General features: G+C 36.2%; 2 protein-coding genes across 5 annotated transcripts in view; one reads left to right on the forward strand and one right to left on the reverse strand.

Annotated features, from left to right (window-relative positions):
* PECR (peroxisomal trans-2-enoyl-CoA reductase) overlaps positions 1–26551 on the forward strand; it is a 107516-nt gene that overhangs the window by 68770 nt on the left and 12195 nt on the right. For 2 of the 4 annotated variants that reach the window (XM_051983586.1, XM_051983588.1), the window contains exon 1: positions 23762–24122. The exons of 1 other annotated variant lie outside the window; for it this stretch is intronic. In XM_051983586.1, the coding sequence (XP_051839546.1) occupies positions 23783–24122 (340 nt within the window). In that variant the 5' untranslated portion in view covers positions 23762–23782. Of the gene's footprint in view, positions 1–5157; positions 5436–23761; positions 24123–26551 lie in introns of those variants that run through there. One more of the 4 variants, XM_051983591.1, reaches the window with a different exon arrangement.
* TMEM169 (transmembrane protein 169) lies at positions 6056–23697 on the reverse strand. Its single transcript, XM_051983592.1, has 3 exons — positions 23602–23697; positions 11346–11742; positions 6056–8193 (listed from the first exon to the last, which is right to left on the reverse strand). The coding sequence occupies exons 2-3, from the start codon at positions 11617–11619 to the stop codon at positions 7571–7573; spliced, it is 897 nt and encodes a 298-aa protein (XP_051839552.1). The 5' UTR covers positions 11620–11742; positions 23602–23697; the 3' UTR covers positions 6056–7570.

Consider the following 26551-nt stretch of genomic DNA (forward strand, 5'->3'; position numbering starts at 1 on the left):
CTGAAATCATCCTTCTGGTTATTTCTTACAGAACAATAATATTCTATAACATGTATATACCATAACTTATTCATTCATTCCCCAATTCATGGGCATCCACTCAGTTTCCAATTTCTTGCCAGTATAAAAAGGACTGCTACAAACATTTTTGGACATGTGGATCCTTTTCCCTTTTCATGATCTCTATGGAATACAGACTTAGTAGAGACACTGCTGGATCAAATATATGCACAGTTTGATAACTTTTTTCAAATTGTTTCCCAGAATGATTGGATCAGTTCACAACTCCACCAATAATGTGTTAGTGTCCCAGTTTTCCCACAGCCCCTCCAATATTTATCATTATCTTTTCCTGTCATCTTAATCAATCTGAGAGGTATGTAGTGGTACCTCTGAGTTGTGTTAATTTGCATTTGTCTAATGAGTCTAATCAATAGTGATTTAGAGCATTTTTTTCATATTTCTAGAAATAGTTTTAATTTCTTCATCTGAAAATTGTCTGTTCATATCCTTTGACCATTTATCAATTGGAGAATGGCTTGTATTATAAATTTGAGTCAATTCTCTATATAATTTAGAAATGAGGCCTTTATCAGAATCCTTGGTTGTAATCCCCCCCCCCCCAATTTTCTGCTTCCCTTCTAATTTTGGCTGCTTTGGTTTTATTTGCACAAAACCTTTTTAAATTTAATATAATAAAAATTATTCTCTTGCAGTTCATAATATCAGCTAATGCTTCTTTGACCATAAATTCCTTCCTTCTCCACAACTCTGAGAAGTAGACTATCTCTTGTTCTTCTAATTTGCTTATAATAACACCTTTTATGTCTAAATCATGAATCCCCTTGTCTTTGTATAAGGTGTTAGGTATTCTGCCATATTATTTTTCAATTTTCCCAGCAATTTTTGCCAGATAGTGAGTTCTTATCCCAGAAGCTGGAGTCTTTGGGTTTATCAAATACTAGATTACTGCAGTAATTGACTACTGTGTTTTGTGAGCCTAACCTATTCCACTGATCAACTACTCTATTTCTTAGCCAGTACCAAATGGTTGTGATGACTGCTGCCTTATAATATAGTTTTAGGACTGGTATAGCCAGACTTTGCTTTTTTTTTAATCATCAATTCCCTTAAAATTCTTGACCTTTTGTTCTTCCAGATGAACTTTGTTATTATTTTTTCTATCTCTATAAAGTAATTTCTTGGCAGTTTGATTGATAAAAAGTTCTAAAACTTTTTTATAATCTTCTTAAAGTAATTGTTATCAAGAAAGGAATTGAAGTAAGAGCAAAGCTAGGAAAAAGAAGTAGACAAAGTTTGAGCATTATTTACTTTATTCTCCTTTCTTTGATTATGTTGTTGTTGCTCAGTCATAGTCATGTCTGACTCTTTTTTCCCTTATTTGGGTTTTTTGAGATACTAGATTGGTTTGCCATTTCCTTTTCCAGCTTCTTTTACAGATGAGGAAAACTGAGAAAATAAGATTAAGTGATTGGCTCAGGGTCACACAGGAGAAGAAAACAAAGACTACACAGTTAGACAGGATTGGTAGTGGGATTGGAAGGGGAACAGAAGACAGAGGAGGATGACATATTCACAGAGCTAATATGTCAAATTAAAACCCATTCTTGGAGAAGTCTCCTGATGTAGGAATTAGATAATAAACCAAAGAATAAAAAGCTTTCCCATAGTCCTCTACTAAAACACATCTACTCTTGCTGCTTCTGTATTAGGAGATAGCATGTGGCTTATTTACCATCCTTTTGAAATGGAAAAGTACTGTATTTGGCATCAGAAGACTTTCATTTGAAACCTGTTTCTGCTTCTTATATTCTGTATGACTAACAGCAAGTCAGATGACTTCCATGGGTCTCAGTTTCATGCTCTGTTAAATGAAATATTGAAGTGGGTGATATCTAAAGTCCTTTCCAGCTCAAAATCTATGATCCTATGATTCTGTGATCCACTCTCTATTAACTCTGGGATAAAATACAAACTATTCAGCCTAGTATGTAGAACCTTCTATAATCTGACTTCAATTTATTTTCTAGACATTTCATAGTGCCCCTTTCCATCTCCTATCTCTGTGTCATCAGAAAGCTATTCCTAGTGGCTAGAATGCACTCCATTTCCCTCAAGGAGACCTGAATTCAACTTCTCTTATAGACTTACTAGCTATGTGATCCTGGACAATGCACTTAACATCTTAGTCTGTTTTCTAATCTGTAAAAAAGTGGTATAAAAAGGAGAAAGACTATTCAAGTATTGTGGTTAAAAGTGACTGTAAGGGATGGATTGTGAGAATATAGAATGTAAGACCAAGTGGATTTAGAAAACAATATTAAACTTGAAGCTAAAAACAACCATGGGTCACAGATTGTGAGAAATTAGAAGAGCTGTAAGAAGCTTTATAAAGTAGAATATTCAATTATTGTTGAATAATAATTAAAAGGGTGAGAATTTATCATTAAGAGCTGGAAATATCCTTAGAAAACAGAATACCTGAGCTAGATGGGACCAAAAGACAGAGATCATTATAGGCTATTGGAACAAAAAATGTTACGCTTGGACAAACCCTTGGAAAATAGGCTATAGGGTATTCTAAAAAATCTTTGTGTAATTCTAAGACATCATGGTTTAAAACTGCATAAAAACTTTTTGGGACATCCTACAAAATGTTAGCGTTGGGAGCATCCATAGAAAGCAGAACTGAGAATGGGAAAAGTGCTGTAAGCACTAGGAGCTCCATTAAAATTCAGATCTTAGAACTTAGAATTTAATAGCTGAAAGAAGCAGAATTAGAAAAATGAGATATAAGAACAAAGAGTGTTATAGTTGAGAGCATTATTAACTGGGAGTACCCTTGGAAAATAGGATATTACTGTGTTAGAATTGGAAGGGACCTTAAAACACAGATTGTTAGAATACAGAATATTAAAGCTGGAACTAGTTCTAGAATGTAGAATATTAGGACATAATATGATGGTTAGAATATTTGACTGGAAGTGGTCTTGTTACAACATATAATATTAGATCTCAAAGCATCCTTAAAAGATAGAATATTCAATAAAAGAGTTGAAAACAGTCTTGGGACAAAGCATATTAGTACATAAACTATTAGGACAAAGACTACAGAATGCAAGGGTGAATTCTATTTTATTTATTTATTTTAAACAAATACAAAATAGACAAAGAAAATAATTGCCACATGCACAACAAAACATGAGAGGATTCAAGATATAAAGGAATACATTTCCCTTTCAAGAAAGACTTTGTAAAAATTCTTGTCTTCAGAGCTGTCCATCTTTTTTTTTTTTCTTGTAGGTTTTCTTTTGTTATCTGCTGTGCCCTTTTTATATTATTCTTTTCCCCCTTCCTGCTCCTACTCCAAAACATGCTATATATGTATACACACACACATACATATGTGTGTATACATATATACATATATACACGCACACACGTATATATACATATGCACATACATACAGACATAATAGATATCTATAATCATACATATAACACATACATTCATATACATCCATGTAAGACTGTACTATGCTTATTTGTCTTCTGTTTCTCTGAAAGTAGAAAATATCTTCCTTCATAAGTCCAACTCTTTCCCTATTTTTGTAATTCTACCAACTCATCATCTCCTCTATCACAGCAATATTCCACCCTTATATTGTCTAATATTTAAAACAATATTGATTAATATGGCTAACAGTGTAGTTTCCTATTTTTCTCTTTTGATTAAGCCTATTTTAGCTTGAGATTTCTGAGATTATGATGATAACCCTTGCTTTTTTTTTTACATAACAAATTCCACTCCTGATCTTTATTTTATGTTTCTGTGTATCTTTTATTTTTTAATCCCTCCTGACTCTACCACTTTGCTTTTACCTGCTACTTTATTCTCCTATTGCTTGATCTACATTCCCTCCAAGGATCTCTCCCTTATTTCCTCCCCTTTCCCCTTGCCCTCTTGTTTCTTTCTGAATTTAGAAGACTTTTTAGAGTTCAATATTATATGTAAATATTGTTCCCTCTTTATCCCATTCCCATTAGTCTATAGAAGGGTGTCCCTTTTAAATGTATTTGTTGTTCTTTCTTTAACCCAGATATGATGTATTATTCCCTCTAAAAATTCTTCCCTTATCCTCTCCCCCATCTTTTTTTTATTTTTTAGAAGACTTATGCATAGATACATGTGTACACACACACACACACACACACACACACACACACACACACACACACCCCTTTGCCCTCTTTAATCCATTTCCAATGACAGTAATTTCTGTGTCATCTAATTCTTGTTTCAGTTCTTCCTCTTGTACCTCATTTATATAAAATAATTACTATTTTAATCTTTTGCTTTTTTAGAATCATATCATACTCAGTGCTACCCTAATCTTTCACTCAAACTACCCTATTGCTAATGACAATTTTAGACATGTGGTTTACATTTCCATATATAAAAATAATCAACTTGTCCTTATTAGTAATTAGTCTTGAATATTTGTATTTCTTTTGTATTTTGTGTCAAATTTTTTATTAAATTCAGATATTTTTGCAACAAAATCCAGAAAAACCTGACAATTAGATTGAATGCTGTTATTTTGTTGTTGTTGTTATTCAGAATTACTCTTAACTTAGGTATGGTATTTTTGGCCATAGCACCTGCTCTTTCACTCTTTGATATAGGTTGTACCAAGACCTTTGTTCTCTCAATATCCTGCTGCCAGGTCATGTGTGACGCTAAATGTGACATTGTCATATTTGAATTGAAGGATAATTCTTTATCCTTGTTGTTTGTAATATGTTCTGCTTGACCTGTGAGTTCTGGAATCTGGCTCTGATATTTCAGTAGGTTTTCCTCATAAAGTTTCTTTCAGATGATGATGAATAGATTTTTTCCATTTGTACTTTCTCCTCTTGTTTTAATGCTTCAGGATAATTTTCTTCAAATAGTTCTTGTATTATTGTATAAAGATTCTTTTTATCGCAACTTACAAATAATCTGATTATTTTTATGTTCATTCTTGATTTTTCTCTAGATCAGTTATTTTTCTTAGAGAAGTTTCATATTCTTTTCTATTTTTTCATTTTCTAAATTTTGTTTTATTATGTCTTGTTCTCTCATAACTTCTCTAGCTTCTAATTGGAGTTTTAGTGATTGGAACATATCAGAAACTACCCAAGGATAAATGGATTTTTTTTTCCAGAATAGAGGTGAAATTTTGTAGTTTATTGGAAGGCAAGCTGGAAATCAGCAAGATTTTGAGGAGCCAGCTTCCCCTACATACTTACAGCTTTCCTCTCCTCGTGTCTCTGTCACAATTTGTATTTCACTCTAACTGCTTTGAAATCTCTTCTCAGAAATCTTTACAAACAGCTCTGACTCTTATACAAATAAAAAGCACTAAGTCTAACTTTTTTTATTTAATTGATAGTCATATCATCCTTCCACATGCAAACTGAGATTTGATTGAAAGCAAGATTCCATTCAACTGACATTTCTGATTCTTTATTAATGATTATCAGAGTACTTCATAATGTCTATGTGTGGAAATCTAAGATATATAAACACACACACACACACACACACACACACAATTTAAAGTATGGCTGTTAAAATTGGCTTGGAACATCCTCTGGATTGATTTTTTGGGAATATTTTTTTTTCTGTTTTATTTTGTTTTTTGGAGGGGGGAGTTGTTTTTGCTTTTGGTGTTCCTCTTCCTGATCAGAACTGCTCCATTTTGCTATGGTTGTTTACTTCAACTGTGATATCTATTGTGTTTATTATGTAAGCAAAAATGTACAGAATAGCTATAAACTCATTGGGCCACTGAAAAAAAGTTTTAGAATTGAAAGCCTTTGAAGGATTCTTGCTAACTGAAATCCAGCATTATCAGTGGGAGCAGAAAAGGGCTCTGACAGACTCTAAGACTTAATAAAGTAAACATATGGCATGGATAGCACCTTTAGTTTTTGGACCTCAGCATTTAAGACCTAGTCTCTTAGCACTGAAAACACAAAAGTCTGAATGTTTAAATTATTAACATTTTTTATTGTTTTGTTTCTATTACACCAACATACCAAATTCTGCAAAAAACACAAAGCACCAGTGTTATCATTTTTGCTCTTCAGAAATGTACAGCTAAAATTAAAACTTAAAAAAAAATCCTAAATCCCCATCACATTTCACTCCTCCTTGGGTGTGGGGTACAGCACCAGAAGTTGGGCTGATATGCCCTAAGTTAGGCTCTAGCTTTGTTATATTGCTATCCCAAGTAGACTGGGAGCAGGGATATCAAAGAAGGTTGAGCCACAGCAAACACAGATTGGCAATTCTAACCTTTACCTCCTTTTTAGGGGTAAGATTTAAAAATAAAAATAAGTCTCTAAATAAGAGACAGGGAAAGGTGGACCATTTTATAGGGGCAGTGAATGACCTAAAACTATTAATTTGGGGAATTAATCCTTTAGTGCCAGGAAGACAAATTAAAGTTTTCTACCACATGCTCCCCTGTATCTTCTGTTGAATGCTAGAAATGATCTGCCTTTTTCCAAAATGGGCTGACTCTACTCCATCAGAAGGCTTTTGATTTTTTCACATGAATGGCTACATATGCTTTCTACTTTGGTACTATATTTAGTTCCAACCTTTATTCTAAGAGAGCTATGCTGCTAATTACACAAGTGCTTTCCCACCCTCCCCTCTCCCCTGAAAAATTATATTCTATACCTCTATTTACAAAGTGCACATTGCTATTTCTCTAGTCCCCTTTCTGTAATATGCAGCTTAAAGAAAAATCAAAATTATCACCCTTTGAGGCTAAACTCTCAAAGTCTTAGGATAGTAACTTTATATTTCAAGCTTTTTGCTGTTGTATTGTCTGTGAAGTATGATTGTTTTTGCTCTCCTAAATGATACTTAATTTCACTTCCTGCTCCAAATTTTTTTTATTTTTTTGCTGAGGCAATTGGGGTTAAGTGACTTGCCCAGGGTCACACAGCTAAGGAATATTAAGTGTCTGAGACCAGATTTGAACTCAGGTCCTCCTGACTTCAGAGCTGGTGTGCTATCCACTGTGTCATTTCACTGCCCCCCCCCCACTCCAATTTTCTTAATGAATTTGGTCTCCTTTTGGTCCCTTTTCCCTACAGAGTCTCCTGAGTTACATAGTATATTGAGTTGAGAAACCTAACCAAATGAGGATCTGGGCTGCTATCAGAGTCCTTGTAATCATCCTCCTCTCCACCATCCTCTCTATCCTTTGGATGGGGAAGAGAGAAACACTGTTTCTCCACCCAGTCATTCACTCCATCTCTATCTATCCTTGTCACCATGGGATTCCAGACTGAACCACCAAAACAGGCAGGTTGACAGATATTAGAAATAATGTCTAGGGAAAGCTAAGTTTACTGAGAATAAGGAAGGTATCATTGGTCCAGTATTGTTCCCATGTACTCTTTACAACTTTGAAATGGCACATAAAGAGTCATACTGTTGGTCCACTCTGGAAAGCTGGGGTTTGGTGTAGGGGAAGAAATGGGGCAGTTAGACAGCAGAGGTTTCTTCCCCCTGAGTAGCATCCTTGGTGGAGAGGCTGCCAGAGATGTTATCAGACTCCAGCAGTTCAACAATACTGTAGGGTGAGCAGTCTTCCAAGCCAAGCTTGCTACAGAGCCAGCCGCAGAAGCCCTTCTCCATGTCCCGGGCAGCCAGCCACCATGCTCCCCAAGACCACGAGAGCTGGACCACAGCAGCATAGAGACCCAGAGAAGAAGCCACAGCCATGATGAGGACTGGATAAAAAAGGATGAGGCAGGGGCAGCAGGAAATCTTGTGCCAAAAGGTCCTCTCCTCATTGTATACCAGGAAAATGTTGTACCAAGTGATGGTTCCATAGTAGAAAGAAACAATGAAAGAAAGGACAAAAATCACCGGCAGGCAGACCACTGTCCACAGGACCACATGAGGACCGCGGTCTGCTCCAATTTGGCAGGTTTTCTTTCCCTCTGGGGCAGCATCGTTTGCTAATTCTTTTGACTTGGTCAATTCCTGTAGCTCCTTCTCTGTTAAAGTAACATGGATGTCTACCATCTGACCCTTTTTCTTACCCCGAGTGATGGTGCCTGTTAATGTGACATAGCGGCTGTCTTGGGGTATGTTCCACAAACCTGAAGGAATAAAAGAGGAAATTCTCATTACCTCATTTGCCATATTTCAGATGGAAATTTCCCAAGACCTATCATTGCATTGCCACTCATTAAACAGTTGGCTTGCTCAAGCAGATCTTTGGACCTTTGTATACTGTATGATAAGAACATTTGTCAAAATTGAAATTCAGTTAATTTTGGTAAGAGTTTAGATTTGTGAAAAAATTTAGTTATTCAGCAAATTCATCATGATAAAATATAAGGGTATGTTCATTACTTTGTAAACTTTTAAAGCATTACAGAACAGTGAGTCATTATTGTTATTGAGAGACAGCATATTGGAAAATCATACCATTAGGAGAAAGAGATGTTAATCAGTCTCTGACCTTGATTAGTTGTGGGCCATGAGCAGCCAGGTAGCCTCTTTGAGCCTCAGTTTATTCATCCATAAGGATTAGGACTAGATTTATAATTTTACTTGTATGTGAAAGTCCTAGATGAGCAAACACTATCAATTAATGGAGGTCAGCATTTTCTCTGCAACTTGGTCCTAGAGAGTGGGTTTTAAGAAGTTGATCACAACACTAAGGTAATATTATCAGTATGTGTTCCAGTGGAGTCACTTTCCCACTGCTTTATAGAGTAGCAATAATGACTCTTTGAAGATGATTTTGATAAAAGTGATATGTACATCTTTAAGCAATGTATGTATATGAACTCCGGAAGTACCACAGACTTTGCTTTTTCTTCCAGAGTAGAACCAATATATTTATTGTTTCTTCTTTCACTTACTTCAGTGTGATTACTTGACACTTCTAATAATGTTAGAAAATCATACTATTTTCATTCATCTATTCAGTCAATGACATTTTTATCATAATTTTATAACTCTAACAAAAATCTTTCAAAAACATATATGCAATAATATAAAAAACAAATAAATAAATGTAGCACACAGAAACTCTTTCCTTCATACTTGTACAAGGTTCCATCTCAACAAGCTCCCCTGAAGTCCAACATACTTTGTTCATCAAATCATCAGTAATGACACTTTTCTCCCATATGTGTTTACTTTTACTAATAATTCACAAGATAAGACTGAATCAAAATAAATCAATCTTTATAAACCTGGCACTAGCACCAGACTCTGTGCTAAGCAGGGAAAATGAAATCTTATAGCTAAAAAAGTAACTATAAACCATCTCCTCCATAGAATTTTGGAACACCATTGCCCATAAACAAACACATCAGGTGAAAGAATCAGCACACCTAAAGCACACATATTGATAAACATATATATAAGAAACATGTGGCCAAGGTATAGATGTGAAAAAGCAACTGAAGTTTACTACTGGTTGTGTTGTTGATTTTATCTCCCTGGGTCTCCTCTCCTAAGGCATGCAGCCTCTGTGGGTAATTTGAATGTGAGATGTTATCACTCTTGGGCATGGTATCAGATCTGTGCTCAGTTTCAAAAATGCATGATTTACTTGTGCTCCTTTAATCCCACGCTCACTGCCAGTCACTCTCTGGCCTTTGTGCACAATGAAAACTTTTAGTTTGCCTTCAGCTAAAGTCCTTAATTAGCTAAGGTGCTCCCTTTTCACCATTCATACTTTAGTTTAACAAGCAGAGGTTTAAGTTCCAGATCATCTTACATAAATAAGGAAACTGAGGCAAGCAGGATTAAGTGATTTGCCCACAGTCACACAACTAATAATTGACTGAGACCAAATTTCAATTCAGGAAGATGAGTCTTTTTAACTTCAAGCCCAGAATTTTATCCACTATGATACTTAGATGCCCTGGTTCCCTATTGTAGAATTGAAACCCCATCTCACTTGTGATAGCACTATACTAAAGAGGATTACTTATTTCCACCATACAGTTTTGATTGATTATTTTATGTTTTACAAATATTTTCTAGAGAAATACTGGGGAAATGGTTGTGATAATTCTATCAGGTAAAATCTTATATTCAGAATCTAAAAACAAAATGAAATGAAATAAAACTAATGCATATCTCAAAGTTCATAATTCCCAGTGGGGTAATTGTCAGAGGACATGATCAGATTTTTTTTTTTCCTCCCTAAGGAAGAAATAAATTTACTAACATAAAAAGAAGCTCAGATAAATAAAAATCAACAACTCCATACTCATAAAGGAAAGATAGGGGAGTGATATTTTATGTTTTATAAATTGCCTAAGATTTGTAGATAATATCCACAAAACATGATATTTTAATATCTTCATTGCTAATACTTATATCTGGGTATTACTATCTGATCAGCTATTGCACCCTTAGGAGTTCCAGTCTTTTCCATTAGCTGAACTCTTCCATATGTGTTGTCTCTCCCCAATAAATGTGTGAGTTCCGTAAAAATAATGAGTGAATATTTCTTTTTATCTTCAGTATTTAGCCCAGTTCATGGTAAGTGCTCAAAAAATGCTCATTAATTCACTTTCTTTTTCATGCCTTGTTGCTATTAGAATATTTTCTTAAAATGATGTTAACCAAGAGTAGCAAGAATGGACATCCTTGCTTAACAATAGTTTTTAATGGAAATGCTTTTAGTTTTCTGTGCTAATCTTTGAAAACTATGAAGTCAACTCTGAGAAACCTTTGACCATATGGTCAAAGTGAAGGACACATCCTTTCTTGTATTATTATATACATGAACAAAAACTATCAATGTGCACAATGACATGCTATCAGATACAAAAATCCTATTAGGTGGTTTTAGGATCATGGATCATATAATCAGAAGCTAAAACTAGAAGGAACCTCAAAGACCATTTTTTCCAATCCTCTCATTTTTCAAATGAAAACATAGATGAACTTCAGAGTTAGGATTTAAACCCCAGTTCTCTGATTTCAGAGTCTGATTTCAGGGCCATGCTTCTCTCAACTGTGTCTTGGAAATATACTTTGTAGAAGAGATTGATTTGGGTGTTTGTTTGCAAAAATTTACAATGTCAAAAGCAAAACATACCAATTTTAATTGAATAATCAGCCTAAAAGCAGTCACCACTACTTTTCTTAGAACAGATAAGAAAAAAGACAAATCTTTAAACACTTCTAAAGGAAATGAACCAAATGGTAGAAACTGATTGATTTCCTAAATGGTCATTTTTCTCTAGGATGGGAGAACACTGACCCCAGAGAAACTTACCTTCAGCCATAGGGTGACCAAGGAACCTGTCCCCCTCCTCCTCCACGGACCGTTCTCCTTCTTCATATTCTTCCTGTTCCTCCTCTGCTTTTTCATTTTCTAACCGATAGACAATAATAGATTCTGGCCGAGATTCCTTCTTTTTCTTTTTCCTTCGGCTCATTGTGGCTTCTCCATCTAGGGCCAAGGCAGCAGCCATTACCTTCCTGAGGGAGCCATGATGAGGACTTGGTGGCTGACTCTTTTCCTCCACAGGCATGGGCTCCTCCATCATAGCACTGATCCAAACTAATTCTTAAGAAGTGTTTTTCCTAGAGGTAAGTTCACAATTCACACATCACAGAGTCTCTGCCTGGGTGGCGATGAGCAACAGATACCCCATGTCTATGGAGAAAGCCTGGAGGAGAAAAAAATCATATCTATCAATTAGGAAACAAATAGGGTTTAATAAATGAAAGGAAAAAAAACTCAGAAAAATTAGTTTCTTCAAGTCCTAATTCAAGATTTTACATTCCTTAGAACTATGATCCTGGGAAAGGTACAGTCATATGAAATGCTTGATTGTTACATATTAGAATTAATATCTCAGAATATTATCTCAGGACTCATCTAGCCTAATTGCTATTTAGATAAAACTCTTTAACAATTTCCCTGTCAGATAACATAGCCTGAGCAATGGGGAAATCTTTATCCTGAAGCAGCCTATTCTGATCTTTTTGATAACTCAAATTGTTAGGAAGTTTTCTATAATGTTGAGTTGAAATTTCTCTGTAACTTCTATTCATTGTAACTAATTCTACCTTGAGGTGGAAGCAAAAAGAAGTAATTTGCTTTATAAGAATCCTTCAAATATTTGAATGAATGAATGAATAAAAAGCAAATATTACAGATTAATTCTAGTTTATGGATTAAGCACTGGTGATACAAAAGACAGATACTGCTTTGTCTTAGAAAGCTTATATTCTAAGAGAAAAAAAACCCATATTTAGGAGTGATATGCAGGAAAAGGTGTTTTGGTTTGGGAGGATAAAGGAATAGTTAAATAGAAGAGTTAACTGAAATGGACTTTCTAGATAGAAATAATAGGATTGGTTTGATTACTGTCCCCAGAGCAAAAGATGAAAAAATTGAAGGTGGAGGAGGTGGGAGAGGTTGGAAGTAGCATCATGGCAGGAGAATAGCCAGGGTTAAATGTCTTCCTTAAAATTTCCCTGTAAACAATCGTATTCTTATTTTGTGTGTTAATCATATTTCAGTATCTAATTGCTATATGCTATAATATCCTCATTTAATAATTTTTTTAGTTGTTGTAATGTGAATATATGGACAATTGCTTTGGTGGCAGGGAGGAATGAAATGTTACTGACATATTAGTACAAGTCAATAGCAAACTGCTCCATGAGGAAACTGAGGCAGACAGGGTTAAATGACTTGCCCAGAATCACATAGCTATTAAGTATCTGAAGCTAGATTTGAACTCAGAAAGTCTTCCTGACTCCAGGCTCAGTCTATCCTCTTCACTACATAGATGCTTTATTATGGTTCCTTCAACTTTTAGGAACATTTTTAATTCGGTTGGGAAGAAAACAACACAACTGGCAGAATCAGCAAGTTGGTCATACTTCTAAGATGAATATTAGTAGTAAAAGTTCAAGAATTGATTACATGAATTCCCACTGCTATGCTTTCCATTTTAATTAGCTAGTAGATAATTACTTTTTAGTGCAGGATATTGATTAAGGTGTCATAGTATAAAATATCACCTCCCTATAAAAGTCTAGGACACATTTTCCCCAAAGTATGTATAGCTCAATAGGAAAAATGGGCTCAAATATGATGGTGAGGCACACATATAATATACATTTGTAACAAAAAGATAACTCATAGCTCCTAGTTACTGAAGTCCTGTCTTGAGCCAATAGCTGACTTTCCTTTTTGATGCAAGATATCACACTTCTTAAAGCTGTACTATTCCTTTCTTGGCAATTTTGCCCTATGTCCATGCCCATCTTTGTCTTCAATATGTCTCTCTGTTTCTGAATGAATAGATACTCTCTTCTTCTTCGGTGACCCTTCCTCCTTCTTACTCTAAGCCAGTGTTCTCCAAAGTTCCATCCTCAACCCTTTTCTCTGCACTCTAAAGAAATTTTCCCCATTTTAACAATGGAAAAGACACATAGGATCATAGATCTGGGACTGGAAGAGACCTTAAAGAGCACCAATCTCAACTCTTTTACTTGATAAAAATCATATATATATATATATATATATATATATATATATATATATATATATATATATATATATATATTCGGGGAAAGAGTGTCAAAATTGTGCTAGAATGGAAGCTTCCATGCCAGATGTTGTGAGTGGAATATGGGGAACACTAGAGGCTATCGTACAATTTTTCTCATAGCACACAATAGTCACATGATAGTTCTGTTCCTTATGTTAGCACTTCAGGTTCTCAAAAGTGCCTAAGACTTAGTTCTTCTGTGAAAATTGAAGCCTTTCTAAAAATCAGTGGTAATAATTATGGTGGCTGTTACTTGAGTAGAAGAAGAAATCAGATCTAACTTTCCAGATTCAGAGGGACTCTCATGCCAAAAAGGATAACGAGCTATTTTTCTTCTTTGTCTAAAGAGGAAGAACAAGAGGGTCTTTGATTACATATAAAGGAAAGTCTTCCTGATAGTGAGGGTACTTAGACTTAAAAAAGAAATAATTGAGGGAAGCTGTAGTACTGCCTTCCATTGAGAGGGTCTAAAAACAGAAGAAGAATCTCTGGCTTGGGTGTTGATTTTGCTTGAATACAGGGAGATGAACTGGCTGTCTCTTCTGCATTGCTGTCACCATTCAGACTTTTTGATTCTAAATGTGGAATCCTCCATAATCAGTTGGCAGGAGGAGCATCTGTTAAATGGTAGAGGAAATGCATGAATTTGTGAGACAGATGGAAAAGCAAGCAGCAACAATGTCTTGGAAAATGAAGAGCAAGTTTTCCAGTTTAAAAAAAATTCCTGGTAACTGGGTGTCTGAAGGGGAGATAATGAAAGTGTAGCAGCAACATTACCCTTTCCCCTGAATAGGAAGGGCATCTTGGAAACCTTGTCAAGTAAGCAAGCATTTCATAAATACTTTTTATATGCAGACACTGTGCCACTCACTGTAGACACAAACAAAGTCATAAAGTAGTCTCTGTTTTTAATAAATTAATGGAGGAGACAATATGCAAACAATGATGTACAAACAACATATAAGGATGTGTGTATGCATACATATTATTCTGGTAAAAGTTGATACTTTAGCTGTCTTGAAAGAAGATAGGACATAAAGATAAGGATCTTTATCCTTAATTCAAAGAGAATTGAAAACATGGGAAATAGCCTGGAAATAGCAAAAGCAAGTGGCTTTTTTGATTAAAGTACTTAAATTCCATTGTGAAGTGGTTCCTCTAAAGATGAGGACACTACATAAGAAGTGGGTTATGATTAGAAGCAAATATCTCTCTACCTTCTAGCTTAAGTAGAAGCAGAGCCAGATTGAGGGAAATAATGACCAAAAAACCAATTGTGTTGGGTTTTTTTTCTTAAGAACAAAATAGCCCCTCAACTACAGAATCTAATGTTATTTCACTCTCATTAGGAGGAAGAACTCACTAATATCTTATCTTTTATTCTTCCTGTTCAACTTTCAGTACAGTTTTTCTATCTTAGAATCTTTTCTATTAAAAAATATATATTTTCATGTCAGTAAACCGTTCACTGGGAGGAGTTAAAATTTTCTATTCTCTATAAATTGATTTAGGCTTTTAGGCTTTGAGACTCCCAGGTCCACATCCCAACATACTATTTTTTTAAATTTTATAATAACTTTTTAATGACAGAACCCATGCCAGAGTAATTTTTTTTACAACATTATCCCTTGCATTCGCTTCTGTTCCGATTTTTCCCCTCCCTCCCTCCATCCCCTAGATGGCAAGCAGTCCCTTATATGTTAAATATGTTGCAGTATATCCTAGATACAATATACCAACATACTATTTTGCTGTTTGCATTTATCATGTCATTTTATTTGTCAATATTTATTTATTGATACATGTCTGTATCTGTGTAAGATGCAGAATGTCCATGTCATTTTGTATTGTGAACTAGATCCTGTTATCTTGAAAGATTTAAAATACAGCCAGCCAGAAAAACTTTTAAGAGCTCTAGTTGAAGACAAGGATAGAACACTGGGAAAGATTAATGAACTTTCATATCTGAAGCAGTTGTTCTAATGAGCAGAACTAGCTCCACTTTACACTTTCTATGGAAGATTAGGTTATAAGAAAAAGTAAAACAAAACCAAAAACAAACCCCAACCTATAGGACACTTTTTCATCCTATCATTTTGATTTGGCCAATTTGAAATTACAGAAATCAAGTCAGATAATCAAAGTTTGTAGCTAGAAACAGCTAAAAAGTCTTAGCAGATACTGGAGGTTTGGAGATAAATCATTAAGGAGTTTGGAAATTTATCATTTTAAAATTGCAAGAGTGATTTTTGGAGTAATTTTAGGAACTCACTTGCTTCTGAAACATCTTAGTAAGTTTTAATCTACCACTCTGGAGAATTTGTTTTAAGGGAAAATAAGGATTAAGTTTTTAAGCATTTTTTAAAAGTTTTTTTTTTTTTTAAGTAACTGACAAGTTTAATAGTTTCATTGTTCTAGGGCAATGAAGACAGCTAGTTTTGTAGTAATCCTAGAAGAAAAGAGAGTGAAGGGAAAAAAAAGTTAAATGGTTTGCATCTTATAGCAACCTCTTAATCTGATTTTTCAGTTTTTATCCTATTTTGTTAATAATCTTCACCCCATATCTAAACAAATTAAGTTGCCTATTTCCAATTGGCAACATTCTGACGATGAATTTCCCCCCTTGAGACCACAGGTAGGGGAAAAGGATGAAAGCAGTCCCTGAGTTCCTTCTGCACTATTAGGAAAGGAAAGTATAGTCCTTTTAATCAAAAGGAGGAAAATCTAGGAGTTTGTTTTTACTATAAGAAGCATGGTCACTGGAAAACAGAATGCAGAATAAAGACAGAGGGAGATGCTGAAAAAAGGGAAAATATGTTGAGGTACACTCTCCATACACACACACATATAGACACACACACACACACACACACACACACACACACACACACACACACACCTCATCACTCAGCATGCTGTGACTCTAAGGAAGGATGGCAAGAGGAGGGGAATATTCAGTGAACTCCTTTGCTTTCTTTGTAATCTTAGGCAAGTTACCTTATCTCGCTGTTTGTCCTAGTTTCCTGATCTGGAAATAGAAAAATAATAATGGTACCCACTTCCCAGGGTTGTTGTTATAAGATCAAAGTGATATAATGATTGTAAAGTACTTAACAATGACTGACATATGATAAGTGCTACATTATTTCTTTAATTGAATTTAATTGTTCCATACTTGATAACTCTAAAGCAGTTTTTTAAATGTTCAAAGTAATAAGGTCAATGATTTCTATATGTTAGAATTTAGAAATTCAATTGATGTTATCTGAAATTTATTGTTTGTGTTATTGTGTTTCTAAATTGCATTATATTTCTAAATCTATATTGTAGAATTTAGAGGCCTTTGAAAACCAGAAATGCTTTTAGACAAAACTTGTCTTTTAATTTGGATACTGTTATGCTTGAATTGGAATTTTAAAAAGGTGTGATAAAAAATAGATAATTGAAAACTGTTTTTTTTTCCATTTTGTCAATATTTTATTTTTCCAACTAGACATTCATTTTTGTAAGACTTTGTTTTCCAAATCTTTCTCCTTCCATCCCCATTGCAGTGCCGGAAAAACCAAGGCAAGATAGAGATTAGAGAGTTTTTAATATTTTATTTGAAAGGGAGAGATTTACTGGAGGCAGAACGGAGTCCATTCTGCCTCCAGAGCTGAATGAGACTATTTCTCCAAGAATCTAGTAGCAATGTGAGTTCTCAATAACATATATATGCATGCAGTTCCAAGCTACTGGAGGGTAGATGGAGGCAGGGGTGGAGTCAGAGGATTGAGAACTGGAACGAACTATCACTCTGGTTCTGACTGGGGTGGGGGGCACCAAACAATGACAAAATGGGGGAAGGCATTGAACATTCTGATAAGTAGGGAAGGTCTGGGGTCATGATGTCTAAGATAGAAGGTCTTTCTCCTAATCTATATGGATTAATCCTAATCCTATGATGATTAGGAGGGAGGGTGGATTTGAGCAGAACAATTAAGGGAAACTGAGGTAGGACAATTAGGGAAACTGAGGCAGGACAATTAAAGAAAACTGTGGCACAACACCTCCTTCTTCCCATCCCCATGGCAGCAAGTAATCTGATATAGGTTAAATATGTGGAAAATTGTTAATTATTTAATGAGGTATATTTAGTTATAAAATAGGTAATACTCACTACTACTATTACTATTTATTATAATAGCAATTTTTCATTTGAAAATGTTGGCAATTATGAAAGTGTGTAAGTAGTAAGATTCAATGTATTAATGAAGAGTCAACAATCAAATATTTGCTGTATGTCTGAAACCCCAGCATAGGAATAGTTTTAATTTATAAAGAATTAATGAAGTTATGGAAATATTAGAAAAGATATTCAAGCTTTAAGTTGTGATTACTGAAATTTTGCTACTTAAGATAAAATTCCTAGGGCTATAATTGAGTTATTTTGAGCTTTTGATTATAAGGATTGTTGTGTGAATTGTCATAAAGCCAATAATGGAAGATGGCATGTGCTACAGTCTGAAAACTGCTAAAAGTGGATGCCTGTTCTGAGAGAGATTTGGGGCAACCACCTCAGACACAGTCTAAGTAATATCCTCGTGACTCTATTTCCCCATTGATTCATTTCCTTGTTGAAAAGAAAATTCCTATTCGGTTAATCCTGAGATTTGCCTGTGCCCGGAAACAAAAACGGCAAGGGTATTACAATAAGACAACATGGTTATAACTATGTCCATTTTTTTCTTTTATAGCAAATTTCTATAATCAAGAAGTTTGTAAATTCAACACTCTATCTATTAAATAATAGATTGATACTGGAACATCTCTGAGTTACTATGATAGGATTAAAATATTACCATCTTAAAAATTTCATCTGAATTTATAGTCAAATTATGATACAAGAATTATATCCTCGAAAGGGGAAAATGATTAGACATAGTAATAAAACAAAATTATAATGTAAAAGTATTCTAATTAAATGGAATAGAAAAATTTAAGAAAAGCAACAAGATTAGACTGTTTTCTGTAAGAATTATAAATACATGGGTTCTATCAATAAAAACTTATTTAAAAAAAAAGAATTATAAATAGATGTATATTTTTGGCTTCCAAATTTGTTCATATAGGTTTTGAGTATGTTTTGATAATAAGTTCTCAAAACTGGATTAAGGATTTATTAATTAAGGATTAACTGGATTTTTACACATAATATAATGATAATGGTACAGAAAGTAAAATTATTTTCTCATTTTTAAAGTATCTCTCAGATAATTTTAAAAGACAAGAGTTCATTTTATCATTGGACTCTCATATATTTTTTAAAGATTCTTATGTCAGGTATAGGATTTAGCTAAGGACAGAAACAGAAATGGTATATAAACTGAAATTCTCTGAAGTTTTAAAAAGGGAGAACCAAATATAAGTGATTGTATTAAATTATATTAATAGATACTTGGGATCAGATAACTACATGAACACCTGGGACTCAAAATATACTGGTCAAATGGATATTAAGAATGAGTTACTAGTCTTCTTGGTGTTAATTAATATTGGTAATAACAACTGAATTGCTTTGTTCCAAGATGCTTATGTTTAAGTTTTATTGGTCACCTTAGTGACATGTAGATCTCTCTTCTCAGAACTAGTCCATTGTGAATTCTCTAAGTAGTTTTATCTGTACCTGATTTAATGTAATTAAATTACATTAAATTACATTAAATTTTGGGAATTATGTGAATAACTTTTATTGAATTGTTTGAATTTAGCCTTATGTAGCTGAGAAACTGCTTTATGTCTATGTGCTGTTTAAAAACTTATGTTATAATAATCAGAAATTCAGATCCAAAGATTAATGCAAAGAGTTTCTCACAATTATCCATCTCAAGCAACCCAAATATCTTGTCTGAAAACTGGCAACTTATCAATCAATAATGTTTTTAAATGCCCCGATCAGATTTTTCCAACTACTCCCATAGTTGCCAAACTTGATTCAAGAATGAGTTGGAATTTTCTCCCCCTATATTCTAGTCCTCCATCCTTTTCTGCTTGCAAGCAAACAATGGCTAGCAATGAAACTCTGGGACAGAGTTGATGGGTCCCCTCAAGGAATTAAACCTCTAAGCAACAGAAGGAGGGCTTACCATGCTGGGGCACAGGCAGTGCTTTACATACATAAAAGTGGGCTGCACCATGACATAATCATTCTTAGGTCTGTAGTAGCAGTTCTCAAGGCAGCCTCACGTGTGGCCAATAAAGGCATTCCTGGGTCCTATGGGCACAGTCTTCCAGTTGATTGTCTCACAGCAGGGTACAAAACTAGAGTTAGCATGACAGTGTATAATTTGGTTCATTTAGCATTTATAAGAAACAGAGATTGTGAGCAGGTTAAGAGATGTAACAGATCACCTGCCTCTTGCTCTCAGGTTCCTAGAAAATAAGGGGAGTTTCCTCAGTGAGTACCTGATTCTGGTCAAAGCAATATGCTTTTTTAAAAAGTGAGATCATTCAGAACCAAAATATTTTGCTATGTCAAGCTCAGAGGACAGTTTGCTTTCTGGGTCTTAGCTCTGGGAAATAGTCTCTTTATATTATTTTAACACTTCCCTTCTTTGATAAGGGTGTAAAAGAACCAATATGGCCAATAAAGGAGAAGTAGGTATAAGCAAAGATGCCAAAGGGGCCATTTGGGCCAGGATGAGAATCATTATTGATTATAGAAATGCAAATTAAAACAACTCTGAGCTACTGCCTTATACATATCAGATTGGTTAATATGGAAAGGAAAATGATAAAGGTTGAAGAGGAAATAGGAAAAGTAAGACACTAGTGCACTTTACTAGGGGTAAAGTTGTTTACTGATCCAACCATTCTGGGGAGGAATTTGGAACTAAACCCAAAGAGCTATAAAAGCATGCATTTCCTTTGACAAAGCAATACTACTAGTAATATTGTACTGGTTTGTTCTACTAGGTCTGTTTCCAAAGAAATAAAAAACAAAAATGAAAAGGATTTATATGTACAACAATATTTATAGCAGCTCTTTAAGTAGTGGCAAAGAATTGAAAATTAATAGGATGCTCATCAATAAGGAAATGGCAGAAAAATCCTGATGTATGATTGTGATTAGATAAGAAATGGCAAGTAGCATGTTCTCAGGAAAACCTAAAAAGACTTACACGAACAAATGAAAAGTAAAGTGAGCAAAACCAAGGGAATATTATACATAGTAAAATCAACTGTGCATGACTTAGCTATTCTCAATAATATAATGATCCAGGGTAATTCCAAATAACCTAGGCAGAAAAATACTGTCCATCTTCAGAGAAAGAACTGATGGCATTTGATTGCAAATCAAAGCATATTTTTTCTTTGCTTTCTTTACTTTTCTTGGGGTATATTTTTTGGTCGATTTTCTTTCACAGCTTGATTAAGTTTGAAATATGTTTTTCATGACTGCATATGCATGTCAAATTGCTGCCTTCTCAATGAGGGTGGAGGGAGTGGAGCTAGGGAGAGAATTTTAAATTCAAAAATTTTTAAACTGAAAGTTAAAAATTATTTTTATATGTAATGGGGAAAATAAAATATTAAATAAATGACAAAAAAAACCCCAATAACAAGTATAATAGTCATCAGGAATAGAGCAGGTAGGTGGTGCAGTGGATAGAGTGCCAGGTCTCGAATCAAAAAGATTCAACTTCCTGAGTTTAAATCTGGCCTCAAACATTTACTAACTCTGGCAAGTCACTAAACCTGTTTACCTCAGTTTCCTTTCTGTAAAACAAGTGGAGAAAAACTGGCAAATCTCTCCAGTATCTTTGCCAAGAAAACCTTAAATGGAGTCATAAGAAGTCAGATACTGAAAGAACTGAACAACAAGAGGGGTTTTGAGGGACAAAAGCTCTGGAATAAAATTTCTGTTACAAAATTGTTTTGGATTACTCTGCTGGGGCAGAGCTCCTAGTGGAAAAATATACTCCACTGAAATGCAGATGAACAGCTGGGATATAAGGACAATCTTTGAGAATTGCCTGGCAACACTGTGAAGTGACTTGTCCGGTGTATCCCAGAAAGGCAAGATTTGATACGAGTCTTCACTTGTTCCCTCTGTTTTTCTTGATAAGTCTTCATAAGTTGGAACAGCTTTGAGAAGAACTCTAGAGACCAGTCTGCTATCTGAAATTTATCACAAAGTTCATTATAAGATGATGAAATTTTTAGCCACTTTCAAAGACCCTCTATTAATATAGAGAGGAAGATGAGGCAACCATCCATCAGGCCATCACTGGAACAGCATGATTAGGTGAAAAGACTGGCAGACTTGAAGTTAAGGAGATCTGTATTCAAAAGTCTTCTCCAAAAATCTCTAGCTGTGAGAAAAGAGGGCAACTCAATCCCTCGAAGTCTTGGTTTTTTCATTTGTAAAATAGCAATGCTCTCATAGGGTTATTGTGAGGATTAAATGAGATAATAAATGAAAAATACTTTTAATAAATTTTGAAGGGAACAGCAGGTGTCAGCTAGCAATACAATATAACTACCATTTCAGAATGAAAATCTTTTGAGTGCTCTCCTTTCAGATTTTCTTTTTGAAAGAGAAGCCCATTATCTTTTTCAAAGGGCATGAACTACCAGCTGTGCTCTACAAAGAAAGGGGGAAAACTCTACTACTACTAAATTAGAATGGATGATATAGAAAATGGTACAAGATGATAGGGAAGGGATAGGGACTGCTGTCTTCTAGGAACTGAAGTCCCAGAGGCTGGGTAGCCTTATAGTGGAGGGAGCTATGAAATACTATCTACTAGACCAGTCAAATTTTCAACATATTTTATGAAACCACGTTAAAAATCTGGATGGCATACTTTTATGATTTTTATATTTAATTTGTGTAGAGATATGTCTTACCAGAGAAAAAGATTACCTTCTCGAAAACCACCGGCTCTTTAAAAAGATTTATGTTGCTGTCTTTTTGTTAACAAGTTGCTTATCTTTTCTCTTGATTTTCAACCCCTCCACCCTCAACCCCCTTACAGAACTAGAGCTTACAACAATTGACCTTTAAAAGAAGCATCCTTTCTATTCTGTTCAGGACATCCCTTAGACATATCACACAGCCTGCCAAATTTCCAAATAAAGATCATCAGATCAGATCCCTTTGCATACTATTACTGTGTTGCAGACATGAAATAAGATTAACAACAATAATAATCAATATAATCCAACACTCAATTTGACACAAAATGCCCAGGAAAAATCGAATTGTAGTCCTGTCTAGCTCTCTTGCATCATCCAGGAATAGGTAAGAAAGCTCCTCCCGCCTCTATCTCGCATACTTGCAGAGATGGAAACTGTCCAGCATGGTCCCTTTTTAAGAAGAATCCGTTATCAAGCAGCCAGAGGTGAAACTGCCTCATTTCAGATGCTGCTGAATCCATCATCCCTCACCTCCTTTCTTCCCTGTGGGTGCAGAAGATAAGACACTGGCCTAAGAGAACAGGGACTCTTCCCTGTTCTCATCATTTTTACAGGGACTTTTCCATTATGGTTCAATGTGTAAGCAGATGCAAACGCCAAGACACCTTTCCAAGCCCTCAAGCCTGAAATTGGGAGAAGACCGGGATGCATTCGACCCGCTGTCCCTACCACCGCCTTCTTTGACAAAGCCTGTTTTTTTTTTTTTTTGTTTTTTTTTTTTTGCCTCCTGTCCCCTAGGCTGCTGCCCACAAGACCAGTAAGGACATCCCTAGAGGAGAAGGGAAGGGAACAAAAGCCAATTAATTCTAGTCCTAGCTGCTGAGCCCAGACATGCATGGATTGTCTTTATCCAAGAGCAACAATGGAAATGGATTTTTCTTTTAACTGAGGAAAATGCATTCCATTCCCCACTAGGCGCCCAGTCCTATATATATATATATATCAATGTTAAAACAAACAAACATGAAGACAGAACAAAAGGGAGCCAGACTCTCTCACCTGAGGCTGCACCTGGATCGGGGGCGGGGAGAGGATGCAGTGATTGCGGGAACCGCCTCACCTCTCTCCCCAGTGTTTGAGATCCCTCTGCTGGTGTCTGGGCAAAGCATAGCGCGAGGGTGGGGCGAACATCCAGATCGGGTTTGCTGGGCTAGGATCTCTCTCCTCTCCAGACGATCACATGGTGCGAAAGTGGGTGGCCCTGCGGGGGCGGGGAATCGATCCCGTTTTAGGATTTTCTGCCCACCGTGAAGCTGTTGTGGACTGTGACCAGAAGCTCATAAAAAGTCTGCCTGCGAGGGCGAGCAGGCTTCCAGCTTGCCGTGGGTCGGTTGCTCTGCCTGTCTCTCCGTGGGCCTGGGAGCCATCGCTCTGTGGGTCAGAGACAAAGCAGGACATGGGGACAGTGGCGGGGATCAAGAGCTGCTTTGCTGCGGGGTTGTTGCGGAACCAAGTGGCTATCGTCACCGGAGGCGGCACTGGCATTGGCAAGGCTATAGCCAGCGAGCTGCTGCACCTAGGTGTGTCCGTGTGCCCGGCCCGGCCCGGGGTGCAGGGGAGGGGCAGAACTGGGGACACTGAGCAGGAGGAACAGAGGACCCTGGGAGATGCGGGGCAGATTGAGGGAGCGAAAGGGACAAAGCGGACCCGAGAGGAGAGACGGGGGAGAGACGGCCTTGAGGCAAAAGGATACGGGCAGAAGGCTAGCAGGTGGTGGGATACTAGGAATGAGAGTGCGGGGAATGTGGAAAAGGGCTTAGGGTGATGTGGGAGAGGAACCGAGCGTATAGTGAGAGAAGAGAGAAAGGGGCAAAGAGTAGGGGTCGTAGGGTAGGAGTTGGTGGGACACTAGGAGGCGAGGGAGGAGGAAACTTGAAAAAAGGCCTGCAGAGAGAGGTGGGAGAAGGAACTGCGGGGACTTTGGGAGGAGGGGGACAAGGGCTGGATCTGAGAGGGGGGTGGAGCTACTGTGACTGGAAGTGGGGAACCAATGACGGGAGAGGAACGGGGTTTCTTGAGAAGGCCAGAAATTCTGTAACTTGGAAGTGAGAAGAGGGACTAGTTGGAGGCGGGCTGTGGGGACAAGGTCAGGCCCTGGAGGGTCACTAGGGAGAAGGCAGTGGTTGGCAAGTGTGGGAGAATTTGCTGTACTGAGAATGGGACTTCTGGGAGAGGCCTACTGGTAAGGGACCCAATGACTGGGGATCTCAGATAGGAGGCCAGAGTGAAAGCAGGGGAAAAACTGCTGATGGTAGCATCAACTTCCGAGATTATAAGGTTTACTTTTTGTAACATTTCAATTCTTTAATCCAGGATCAAAAGGGAGCATTCTGCTCACGATTTAAGAGAAATTAGCTTAAACTTTCACAGCAGAGCAGTAGAGAAAGGAAGCGTTATTCAAGGGAGGAAAAGGAAAGCTTCTGGGGAATATTTGCCAAATAGCTGGCTAGTTTGTTACTGGAATGAGATGACATTCCCTGTGGAGGGTCAATAGATGAAAGGAGATGAACAAATACTTTTTTTTTTTCTGCTGAGGCAATTGGGGTTACACATCTAGGAAGTGTTAAGTGCCTGAGATCAGATTTGAACTCAGGTTCTCTTGACCTTAGGACTGATGCTCTATCCACTGTGCCATCTAGCTGCCCGGCAAATACGGTTTAATAATCATGAAAGTGGTCCCTTTTAGACAAAAGTACAAGGTTGAGATAACCTTTTAGACCAAACTTCAGTTTATCTCTTATCTAAGGACAGTAAGTATTCACTACAACAGTGGAGCAGACTCTCAGCTTTTACAATGTTTTTGCAATGTTTGTCATATTTTATTTCTTCTTTAAAGTCAGTGGGGACTTTAGTATTATTAGATCACCAGATGGTTGGGAATGGGGGAGGTCTTGATAGTATTGGTTCATGAAAGTGTTGCTAGATGATTGTGGTTCCTATCTGGGACCAGTTTGGCTTAGAGTTAATTGTGATTTGGATTTCAGTCATGCTTTGTGTTCATTTGCTTCTGTAACTGTGGACAAGTCTTTAACTTCATCTTCAGATTTCTCTTCCAGAACATGCAGAAAATTCTAGTTTCTACCTGTCAAGTTGTTGAGTAGATCAAATCACAGAATACGACATCCCTTCTCCTAAATGCTTCCCAAACTTTAAGATTATATCTTTCTTTTTTTATTCTTTTTTAATAAGGAAAATGTTTTTAATACTAATATTTAAATTTTTCTCAATATAATTTTATTTTTCAAAGTACTTGTAAAAATAGTATGCTTTGATCCACATTCAATCTCCATAGTTTTCTCCCTGGATGCAGATGGTATTTTCCATCCCAAGTCTATTGGAATTGCTTTGAATCACCACATTGTTGAGAAAAGCCAAGTCCATCACAATTGATCATCACATAATCTTGTTATTGCATACACTCTTCTCCTGGTTCTGCTTACTTTACTCAGCATCATGTTCTTTCTAAGGCTTTTTTGAAGTCAGCCTGCTCATCATTTCTTATAGGACAATAATATTTGATTACATTTGTGTACCATATGAATGTACGTAACTTATTCAGCCATTCCCCATCTGATGAGCATCCTCTCAATTTCTAATTCCTTGTACTACAAAAAGAGCGGCTACAAACATTTTTGCATATGTGGGTCCTCTAAGTTTTTGCCCTGGGTTTCTCTTATTCTCTTCTTTACTCCCTTGTGATTTGATTCATAGCCCTCCCCTGTTTTCAATTATCATCTCTTGGTAGATGACTCCAAACTCTATATGCTTCTCGCTCTCCTGATTCTTGATCTACATGTCCACTTACTTAGTGGGCATTTTTGCAGATAGGTCCACTAGGATCTGTGATTCAGCACATCCAAATCTGAGCCCATCCTCCTCATCTTATCTCAACCTGCTCTCCTTCCAGTATCCCTAGTTCTGTTTGGTCACAATCAACCACCTGTTTATT

This window comes from Antechinus flavipes, chromosome 3 (genome assembly GCF_016432865.1).
Source record: "Antechinus flavipes isolate AdamAnt ecotype Samford, QLD, Australia chromosome 3, AdamAnt_v2, whole genome shotgun sequence".
NCBI classification, from domain to species: Eukaryota; Metazoa; Chordata; class Mammalia; order Dasyuromorphia; family Dasyuridae; genus Antechinus; species Antechinus flavipes.

What these genes read in the sequence shown, in the direction of transcription:
- TMEM169 (XM_051983592.1), bottom strand. Translation starts at nt 11,619, where the DNA reads ATGATGGAGGAGCCCATGCCTGTGGAGGAAAAGAGTCAGCCACCAAGT. An exon ending in TGGTCACCCTATGGCTGAAG is followed by an intron (nt 8,194 to 11,345) that starts GTAAGTTTCTCT and finishes TTATTCCTTCAG; the next exon opens with GTTTGTGGAACATACCCCAA.